At 37.2% G+C, this 12,156-nt stretch overlaps 1 protein-coding gene across 1 annotated transcript in view; it reads left to right on the top strand.

Moving 5' to 3' along the window:
• Positions 1-2,075, top strand: part of trhr2 (thyrotropin releasing hormone receptor 2) — a 71,109-nt gene extending 69,034 nt beyond the window's left edge. Inside the window, exon 8 of the mRNA XM_053319965.1 lies at positions 1,799-2,075. Coding sequence (XP_053175940.1) covers positions 1,799-2,075 — 277 coding nt within the window. The remainder of the gene's footprint in view (positions 1-1,798) is intronic.
• The last annotated feature ends 10,081 nt before the right edge of the window (positions 2,076-12,156 follow it).

Here is a 12,156-nt window from a genome sequence, read left to right as displayed (position 1 = left end):
ACCCTAAATTCATTATGAAACTTAGTAAAGTGCAGCAGGTGTAGTGCACTTCATGCTTCATAGAGAAAAGTTGATGTTGTGATGGCTCTCTCTACACTTATCTCGTGTACACAAATTAATCAAAATGTGGGAATGAATTGTATGTCATTATTACATTTCAAGTGCTCAATGTAGTAAAATGTGGCCTTGATATTTTCCCATGTCACCTTAGGAGCTCTGCATTAATATGATAAAACACAGGTAATTAGTTTGTTTTTTAACCTACGTCCTGCACTTATTTTTATACTGCTTATTTTGGTAAAATGTCAGCGTAGGCACAGATATTGAATACATTAAGATTAAAGAGAAATATGATTTCAACAAGCACAGGCTTACCTAAAGGAACTCTTCATCTGTTTCCAGCACTCTAATTGTATTGTGTGACATTTTTACATTATTACAAAAAGTGTTTGGTTTAAAGTCTTTGACAAAATGCAAAACTTTACCCATTATTAATATATTGAATGTGTTTTCTGAGTTCTGTCTTTTGTTTCTTCCACCTTTGACATTAATTTGATAAAACACACAGACTTTTTTCTTTTTACTTAGATCTTATTTTTATAATATTTCTTATTTCGGTAAAAGGGTTTGGTTCTTTTCCCCTGAAAGTTATAAAAATAGTGTTAAAAAAGAAAAGTATACAAACTTTCAGTATCTGCTTAATCATTCTGAAAGAATATATGGCATCGCCTACATTACTACAAATATACAGAATGGACAGATGTCATTTTCTAGCTGTTTGTAGTTTGGTCATTTTGAAATGATGTTACAAATAATGCAGACAATGCTCAACCATTGTGTTATCTCTCTGTACATCTGTACATCTCTCTATGTACGTTTGAGAGTGTCTCTCTCTCTCACACACACACGCACGTATGACCAATTTCAGTTTAAGACCTGTGTGTTAGTGTATGTGTGAGGGTGTCTATCTTTGAGAGGACTAATTTGAGTTTTAGAGGCGGCTGTGGCTCAGGAGGTGGAGCAGGTCATCCACTAATCAGAAGATCAGAAGATTTCCAGTTCCTCCAGTGTGCATGTCGGAGTTTCCTTGGGTAAGATACTGAACCCCAAATTGCTCCTGATGGCTGTACCATTGGTATGTAAATGTGAATGGGTCAATTTGGCTTAAGTGATCGGAAGTCCATTTTCATTGTAGACCTGTGTGTGAGGGAGTTCTACAGTATGTTTGTGAGGACCACATCCAGTCTGATTGAGATATGCACCATGCATATGTAGTAATTGTAAAATGAACAACTGATACAAGTCTAAAAGGACACACTATGTATTGTCAGTGAAACCTGCAATAGTTTTAGTTACACTTGGAGATGGACAAGTCAATACTGATTGAATAATAATGAAAATATAATTGGCTTCTCTCTATTGTATTCTTCTGTATTGTATGTATTCTTTTCCCACTAGTCCTCTCACCTTACAGTATTTCTGTGCTGCCCTTTACACTTGGCATTGGCATAAACTGTCACTCAGTTTGGTGTTTGTTGTGTTATGTAATTTGTGTTTTCTTTGACAGCATTGATTCAAACCTATTGTAATGTAAGGTAAAAGTCTTTACTGGTATGTTGAGCAAAAAGCAAGCTCACATATACTGTGTGTCCTTCTAGTAGTGTGTAATGTTACAGTACATCAGAGGCATGCATACCAGAGTTAATTAATACTGTGAGAGAACTGACAAGTGTGATAAATGTTCACATGGAACATCACATATGTATAAAAACCTGGTCTCTTTTTTTTCCTTTGATAGGAAATTCAATTCCAGCATCACCCAACTGGATTTTGATCACAGGACAGAAAACAGACCAATCACAGGACAGATCACTAACATCACTGACAACATTAACATCATTAACATCACCGACATCACTGACATCACTGACATCACCGACATCACTAACATCCATGACATCACTGAAATCACTGATATCACCGACATCACTAACATCCATGACATCACTGAAATCATTGATATCACTGAATTCACTGTCGAATATCAGATCAATCACAGTTTGTTATTCCTGTGATTGGTCTGATCTGTCATCTGTGACAGGTCAGACCAATCACAGGACAGATCCGATCAATCACAGGACAGATAACAGCTCAAACTATGTCTGTAATTAGCTTCACATCACAGATTGCTTTGGTGAATATCCAGATAGTGTTTGTGAGCTAATGACAACATTAGCCACTCAAGCATACATACAAAACTAATACAATAACCACAATTAATATATACAAAGGTTTCCAATTAACTACATATTGTGTTTATTGGTGTGTTGAGGTGATTTACCCAAGAAACATACAAGTATAGATTACTTACTATTTTTAAATGTCTGGTTCATGCGAACAGACAGTAACATTAAAGCCCTATTTGGGTTGAATGAACATTACTGAGGGAGGTGAGTAAGGAAATATTCTCTGTGCTCCTCTGTAATTTAATGTGTGGTTTCAGATGAGATTATAACCATCTGGAAAGGACAGGATACAGTCTGTGACAGATATGGACACTCAGCAGCACAAAGCCAAAAGAGGAAAAACAAAAGTCTCCCAAGGGGGAGTTAAAGGTGAGGCAAAGATACTGCATGAGGTAAATTTGATTCAAAAATCGTCCTCCTTCTCGGACTCTGAACACAAAGACATGGAACACATATTGTGGCTCTCAGTCTTTCACTATTCTCCATGTCCATAATTGACTTACAAATGAGAAAAAAATGCCATGGATCTTTCCTGAGAGTGATCACATTTTGAAGGTTTACATTTAAACATAGTGTTTTTCCAAATTCTATTGCTCAAATAAGAATAGCTGACAATACACCAGCCTGTTTAATGAGCGTTTATGGAGTCTTGCTTTCCTGATGATTTTATTTTTCTCAGTTGTGATATTGACTACGAAACAGGCCAATGTTGGTGTAAGCATTTCCATCTATCTATTCAGCAAAGAATTGTAGCAGAAGGCTGATTAAAACTCAGAGATCCACTTTAAATACAAGGACATTGCTCCAAAGGGGATTTACATTGCAGGAGGACCGCTGTGTGTGTATGATTATCTCTCTGTTAGCAGACAAAGCTAGAACATTGGATCCCTTGATCCTACCCGTAGTGGAGATGTGGTTTCAGTGTTCTGTTATTAGTCCAGGGTTTTTCAGGTTCTCAAACACAGGGTGAGTTTCTCATCTGTGCCTTCACATTGTCTGTTTACATCACAAACAATTTGGTACAGTCTCAAGAGCAAACTTTCAAATGTCAGCTGTCAGCTCAGTCAAGTTATTCTATTTGAGTCACAGATAGTCAGTCTTCTCCTTCACTCCCTTTGTGCCCTCCATTCTGCATTAAAAACATACAATGAGCCTCATGCAGCAAGTTCTTTTAGATTTCTTATATTTTCTCTTAATTTTCTGTTTAGAGAGTTAAGTGACCCCCAGATGCACCAAACATTCTTAACCACCCAAATGGGCTCTCTGAAGCATATTAGCTTCATGGAACCTTCAGAATGCTGCTTTATGAGCCACTGTTTATAGTATAAGTAAGGGATTACTTAATAGTATTGAAACATATCCATAGAAAGGATTTTTTAAAGTTTAGAATGACTTTACCTTGTATGTCAGAACAGACTACGCCTTGTGAGTTTCTGATTCTATCTCACCTGTAGATCCACTGGATGGAGGCATACATTCTGTAATCCCTCACATAGGTACGTTTTGTGACTGCATATTTCATATAACATATAACAAATTTCACATATTTTCCAGTTGATTCTGTGGAGGTGAAACGGTCTCCAGAGCAACAATGTTGATAGACACTGTAAATCCATGTGTAGTAGTTGGGATAACTCTCATCCATGAACTTGTCTAGATTTTCCAAGTCAGGCAGCAACAGGTCAGACTGCAGAAAAGGTCTGTCTTTTGACTCACAATCATTCTCATAATAATCCACAGGATGATCCATCATTACACTTTTTTAGTTTCCTTATAATGTCACCATGGTTAAAGTCAGCCTCAAACAAATCGGCACGCGTGGATGAATATGTGAGTGGTTCGGTTAGGCTGGTTGTGAATATACTGTAGATCTTTATAGAGTTAGAGGCAGCTAGTACAGTATCTGCATTTACTTTCATTCAGACACAGAAACAAACTTTTGAAGAAATTCATGTAAATATGTCATATTTGGAAAGATATAGGTGTCTCAGCATCTTGCTCCATTGTCCATAACTCTGTGCAATATAAGTTTTTTTAGAATCACCAGAATCTCTCTAACAGAGCAGAAGAGAACAACATCAGCAGGACACATAGAACCACCGCAGCCATATTTATGTGAAATACATCAGGTTGAATTAAACTTTTAATTAGGTGTGTCAGGTTAATTTGTTATTTTATTGACACAAATAGATAAAACATTTTGGTCTAAACTATATTCAAAAGGTTGTATATACAATAAACCAATCAATATTAAAAGACAATACAACATAAAATCCCATCAGTCTACAGCTCAACATCACATACACAGGTTTCAACATCCTGATTAACTTCACAGCTGCTTCTAATATGTTTTCAATCACTAATTACTCTTCAACTGAAAGAAAAAATGTCTTTCCTACGCAGCTCACAGCTGCAGTAAACAGCACTCCAGTGATACTCAACAAGGATTTAATAAAAACAAGCAACGAAGGTCTCAGATCTCAGACTGGCCTCGATTATCATCGCTCTCTACTTTGTATGCTTGAATAAGTTTAACAATTTCCATTCCTCTGTTAAATCCTCTCTCCTCCCTTTTTGTTTTTTAGAAAAAGAAAAAAGAAAAACATGACTCAGCATCACATTGTGGACAAGAAGACTATTATTGGTTTCATGTATTTAGAAACAAAGACTAAATCCATCAAATACACTCTAAAAAAAGTTTGTCGTCAGTCAAACTGGCCTGATGGAAAGTAATTGTCAGTCCATGTCTGAGAGTGTGTCTTGCTCAGCCACACACCATCACAGTTTATCTTCTCCCTCTCTTCCTCCTGCTCGCCTTCATTTTCAGTCCTCCTCTCTCCATGTCCCCTTCATCCTCCATCAGGACTGATGGGGAAGTAAAGATGGAGAACAAAATAGCTCGGATTGGAAGAACAATGTAACAACGGCACACTGTGACAGCAGACATGGTGAGTGTGAAACTTTACCCAGAATTCAAATCAAATTTAATTTGATGGAATATCAAAAACAAAAAATCTGGGAGCTCATATACTCCGTCATCAATGATTGTTCAAAATGGTTCTGAACTCTCTTTTTGAAGGCAGTGGTACAGAACTGCACACACTGCCTCTATTTACCAACCCAGCTGGTCTATGATGTTTTTTATAGCAAAGGACACCAAAGGGACAAGATCTTTGAAAAGATCAAACGTAGGGGAGTCCACCTTTCTCTGGATGAATGCTCTGCTCTGTGCTGAATTAGGTTATTTAGCTCACTTTTTTTACTAGCATCAATGTTGCTGTCAATAGTCAAAGCAGCAATAACAGATGTTTTAGGCCCAAGGTTTATACACATGGGGCCTGATTTACTAAGATCCCAAGTAAAGGGTACTTCATTGTGTGTGTGGTGCAACAGATTGCATGTTTGGTTAGCGTGATCTACTAAGAATAACTGCATAAATGACAACAGGTGCACACAGCAGTATTTAAAGGAGGGTTTTGTGTCTTAATAGAGAGTTTGGATGAGCAGAAAGCCTGCAAGTGCAAAATGAAATGTAATCCCATGGAATTAGAGGTTCTAGTGGAAGAGGTTAACAAACATATTGAGTTACAGCAATAAAATATTATCAGGAAAACGCTATATGGGAGAGTATTTGTGACAAAGTCAATGCTGAAAAATATTCCACTCCAGACATATTAACACAGGTGGAAAAACCCGTTCTGTGTGTATTCTGACATTGTGCTTCTGTCTCCTCCTCACCACCAGGCACGTGCACACATAGGGCCCTAGGGGTGCTTGAGCCCCTGCCCTTTTTGCCTCGTATTAAAAAGTGCCCTCTGTGTGTGTGTGTGTTTATTTGTTTGTTTTAAATAACACACAAACACAAACAACATTTAAATTCCTGTTAGGGATGTAAAAAAAACGGTACCCATTTCTTGTAATACGGGGTTGTTGTGTGTGTTGAGCCTGCTGCTCCTCTGTCCGTTGCGGCTCCGCTCGGTCACAGAGCCGCCAGAGAGAGAGAGAGAGAGAGAGAGAGAGAGAGAGAGAAACTGAGGAGACGTGACAGTGGAGCAACTTGAACCTGTGAGTTATGGTCTAACTAGTCTCCGTCCACCTATCCAACGTGCTTAAATATGGGTAATATTTCAGAAAAACGCTCTCATTTAGTCAATGTGTCGGAGCACGGCGCATCATTCACACAGAGCAGATCGTGCGGGACAGAAAATCGTGTGCAAAATACAAAATAAAACACTGGGTTAATTTTCAAAATAAAATGCAGCGTGTTTACGGCAGATCATATTTCCCTCACTACAGGTCTGAAGTACAGGTCCGAGGTTTAGATATAAAGTTTATTGTGACTTTGCTACTACTGTGTGGGCTAACAAAATAATAATAATAATAATAATAATAATAATAATAACAATAATATAGTAATTTCAGCATTCTGGGGATATAAGCTGTATTATTACTCATGTTGACAATCATTTGTTGACACAAAATAAATGGCAATTTCATATCACTTTCACCTACAGGACACACAGCTAAGTAGTTAGCTTTCTATTAGCACTTTATTTTTTAATTTTACATTAATTTCCATATTGTGTAAAGGACCGGGAAAAAAATTCGGCACGCACATGCTGCCCTTTTCTGACTTTGAGCCCCTGCCTCTCTATAATCATGTGCACGTCCCTGCTCACCACAGTTACAGCTGGCTAACATCTGCCCTTCAAAGGTATTTTTTATGGACACAGTTACCATCACCAAAATTACCTTCAGGTTATGTAAATCACAATGTGTGTGCTAAATAACTTATTTGCATTTTTTCCTCCCTGTATTTTGCACACTGGGATTAAAACGTCCCATATTACATATTTATTATGGCAAATGTACTAAATGGGCAACATGCATTATCTTGTACATCTGAAACAGTGCACCCTGTTAGTAGATCAGCTTGAACTTTTTTTCTGTGGTTGACATTAAGTTTACACACGTTTTTACACACTCAAACCTTTAGTGAATCAGGTTCATGGATGCTGCATTGCAGGCTGTAAGATGCGTCTCAACCACTGCCATCCTGGTCCAGTCTTCTGATTCCATTAGACAATATCAGACTGTATTTGGATGTTCTAAAGAAAAGGAATCATATAATGGGTGAGTACTGTAGGTATTATACAACACTCTACTGTTACCAACATGTTGGATTTAATGTACTGCGACTGTAAGCAGTGTTAAGTAGCTATGCATTTTGCAGTAAGACTATTATTAGGTTATTATCATTCTGTTTATTGACAGCACGCCTGGATACAGTCACACACGCATACAGCAGCCAATCAGTGTCCAAGCACCTACCTTCTGATCTCCCTCAGTGGATAAGTGGCTAATGGCTTTCAAGATGGAAGTGCTGTAAGAACTACTGATACTGGGTGAGTTCACATTCTTTTAGTGCTGTTACATGTTGTAGTAATGTTCCTGTAATAATTATTTGTCAAAGAAAACACATTATATACAGCAATGTTAATAATTTAATAAAGATCCAGATCTTCTAATAGGACATTTATTCAAAATGATTTGATTTGTTTGATTTTTAACAGAATATTGGTTAAAGTCTAGTCACCACAATCTTGCTGAATTGGGTTTTTCCACCCCCCTCAACCAGCTGGCTCTTATTTTTTATTGAACTCTCTGGACTTGTCTTGGATCTCTAAATCTTTTGATTTTCAATAACATTTTAAATTTTCAAACTGTGGCTACACTCTAGGCCTTGTCTGTAGTCTGGATTTTATTTTTATTCTCAGAATATCATCTTTGGAAGTTATAAACATGTTTGTATCTGAACAGCAATTAATTGCTTTTAACTGTGAATTACAGGCATGCTAGTTCTGTCTTATCCTGCTCTGAGTACACTCAAGTCATCAATGAGAAAAGTGCCTCTATATTAAGTACACTTCCCATATTTTCTGATTAGTTATTTGCTTTTAATTCTCTGGGTTCCTCCACTGTAGATCTTGTAGCGCCTTTGAAGACTATATCTAACTCAAAGACTAGAATACAGTCCTGGTTAAATGACAGAACTCAAAGCTGTAAACAGAAATGCAGAAAGTAGAAATCTGGTCTGTTTGGGTCTCTGTGGCTGTGAAAGAGTTATTACTCCTTTATGATAGGGTGGTGAAAGAAGATGAACAAGAACATGCAATTTTTTTCTGAATGTATTTCTGCCCATCACAAGAAACCCAGGTCAGGAGGAGTCAATAAAACCAAAAGAATGGTCCTCAGTCCTACCTTTTTAGATGTTAACCACCTGCACGGGGATACATTGAGTTATTTTCCCTCTGTTACTCTGCCTGAACTTCTAGAAATCATGACTCATATGAGAGTATCCTCCAGCCATTGGGATGTAATTCCATGTGTGTTTATTTGAAGTAATGAATGTATTGATCCAATCTGCTTTTCTATTGTGCAGCTCACTGTCTACTGATTGATTCCCAGAGTACTTTAGAACTGCTTGTGTCCAACCAGTCCTGGAAAAGAACATAATTATCATCTGATTTCTAAACTGACTTTTATTTCTAAGATCTTTGAAAAAAAAGTTTCAAAGTGACTTCTTACTGCTGAGGAAAACAAGAGGATCTTTGAAGAGTTTCACTCAGGTTTCTGTCTGGATCACAGCACTGAGACAGCTCTTCTCAAAGCCACTAACAACCTTTTAATGAATGCTGACACAGGCAATTCTTAAGCAGCCTTAGACACAATTGATCATGGCATTCTTTGAAAAGGACTGAGGTGCTGGGTGGACATATCTGGTACTGTGTTCTCATCATATTTGTCAAATACAAAGTTTTGTGTCTCTTTTAATAACTTCCTGTGTGCCTCAAAATATAAGACCAGCTTTGTTCTCCCTATATATGCTACCCTTGGGTGATGTCATCCATGGACATATTTCTTTTCATAGTTATGCGGATGACTCACGGTTATTAAACCCGTTGACCTCAGTATACCGAGTTCTCTACAGGATTGCTTGATATAAAAAAATTGGATGCTGATACATTTTCTTCAGCACAGTTCTAATGAAACAGAAATCCTTGCTATTGGGTCCAGCATATAACAAGACACAAACACAACCAACAATTACTGCCATTTACTAGTTACCTGTCACAACATATCAAGCCTGAAGAGAAAAGAAAAAAATCTTGATGTCCTTCTGGAGAGCAATTTATGTTTTGAGCAATATATCACAAAGCTATAATTACAGCAAAAAATAGATCTATCATAAAGTTTAGAGATGCAGAAATTGTTGTATGTGCTTTTATTTTATATTGCAACATTTTCTCCTGTCCTAATAAAAACCTTTGAAATGACTACAGAGCTGTGAGGCACGATCACATCACACCTGTTTTAGCCTCTTTTCATTGGCTCCATGTTTGTTTTAGGATTGATTTTAAGGCCACACCTTAAATGCTTTTCATGACCTGCCTCCAGATTATAGTTTAGATCTTTTAATCCCTTATGCATCTTTGTGTATTTTGAGATCCTTGGGCAGAGGTCCTCTGTCTCTTCCAGAGTCCAGGCTGAAAACTAAAGGGGACAAGAACCTTTGACATCGGGGCCACGAGGCTCTGAAACGACCTGCCTGAGGGCGTCTGAGTCAGTGTCTTCTCTCAAGTCTCTTTCTAAAACATACTTTTATCAGAAAGCATTTCTGAGCTATGTTATGCCCCAGTCTTGGGGTGCCTAGGACATAACATGAGAAGGCCCCATCTTCCTCAAAATCCCAAGTAGCCACAAACAAAGATTTGTTTGAATATAAGGAAAATTATTTATTTACAAAAATATATAAATGAACATATACATATAGATAAAGTATATAATGCTGAGTTGTTAGGCTTCAGGGTGGACTAAGGCCAAAATAACAAACCAAACGATCCTGTCTAGGACTTACCTCCCTAACTAATTAAACAGGAGAACTGGCAGTCCACCCTTACTACTCAAAAGAAACTATATCTCATCTGAAATAATAATTGGACAAAGCAGAAGTGTGGCCGGTTGGGAGAGAAGGAGGATGAGGAACACCTGCTGCCACCAGACAACCGCCATCTTGGCTCGTTATATACCAAGTGGTTTCCCGGTTGCAGTCAATCACGGGCAAGGGCATGGAACCTTTCCACCAATCGTCTCATGACTATGGCACACCACTATTTGCATGTGAAAGTGAAAACAAAAAGACACAGGGCACACACTCACACACACACACATAGAAATGATTGCAGTCATAACGGCTAATTATTTAATTTAGCATTTTACTCCCTTTGTGTTTCATAATGTGTTTATTGTGTTTAACTGTAAAGCATTGTGCAGCTGTGTTTTGAAACGTGCTATATGAATACAGTTTATTATTATTAGTAGTAGTAGTATAAACACTGCTTTCATTTTTACTGCATTTATATGAGATTATGTACAGCTCACAACTCACCTTTATTCTCCTGCTGCTTTAGTTTTTTATAATATAAGCAGAAAGTGTAACTGTTGCACTAGCTGATGATACAACTAGATAGACAGCACAGATTTATGTAAATAGAGGGGGAAATGTCAGTAGAGTATCTATGAAAATATGAATATCATTTAAACAGAATTGTGACGCATGTTGACATTTTACAATTATTAATAGTTATAACTATTAAAAAATGTACTGAGTCTCTATCCTGTATTCAAATCCTCATAGTAGACATATAACAACACCATACAATAGCAGATTATACTTCTAACATTATTACCAAACAAAAATGTATTGTAGTAATATTATCCTACTGTTACTGTTACTGGACTTGCTGATCAACAGCTGACCACATAGCAAGGAAGAAGCTGATGGAAGATGGCAGATGAGTGTAGTGGCACTAGCTTTGTTGTTCCAAAAGCCATTGCAACTACTACTGATTACACATTGTTAGTGTATATGAGAGGAGAATTTGTTGTTATCTAACAGATATGGAAGCTGGATGTGTTAGCAGCTCATCTAGTGGTGAAGGAATGAGAGACAGAGATATCAATGTATGCTGACTAGTTGCACTCATGTATAGAATGTGCATGATTGAGTATCGGAGTAAATAATGACTGCTGAATTATGAATGATGAAACAAGCGTGCCTCTTAATTGTATCAATAACCTTTGATTAGGATCAGTGTGGATATCAGCTAATGCATAAATGGTAAACAATGCAACACTCAAATGGCTGTCAGGAAAAGATACAACACAGTGTGTCAATGAAAAGCAAATATCAATGAAAAAACAATTCAAGGCAGACAGTTGAGAGATGATGCTCTGATAAAGGTTTGTTTGACTGACAGCTTGGACAATACATGATGATGGAATTCATAGCATCATAGACCATGAATATCTGTAGGCTAATGATGTGGGCTAATGATCCCCTGACTTATCATCTACAGACGCACCATCATTGGATATGATTGGAGTGAAAACTCTTGATAACTGCTGGATAGTTTTCAGTCAAATAATCAGATTTGGTGCAGACATTAACCCTGTAAAGCCCGAACCATCAAATAATTGCCAGAAACTTCTAATTCTTTGAAACTAGAGTATTTATTGGACCTTCGACAAATAATTAAAAAAATTATGAAATGACACTTCATCATATCATTCATTGGAAATTGTTTTTTTTCAACAAATAAAAACAATGAATACAACGTTTTTAAGCCCTTCAAGGTCCTGCATAGAGTTCAGATCACCCACAACATGAAATGCACTAAAATGACAATGGACAGATTTACAGATAAATAACCTTCTATACCTGCTGTATTTCATACACACATTTTCAACAGGAATTTAAATACGCTACTATATTTTTTTTCTCCCTAACATCAGTATTAGCACCATCTCAAAAGATCCAGTGTTAGTTAGGCCCTTCTGTAGAGGCAGA

Source organism: Scomber japonicus, chromosome 5 (assembly GCF_027409825.1).
Source record: "Scomber japonicus isolate fScoJap1 chromosome 5, fScoJap1.pri, whole genome shotgun sequence".
In the NCBI taxonomy this organism is placed as follows: Eukaryota; Metazoa; Chordata; class Actinopteri; order Scombriformes; family Scombridae; genus Scomber; species Scomber japonicus.
Note: the sequence above shows the minus strand (reverse complement) of the source record. Positions and strands in the feature narration are given on the sequence as shown.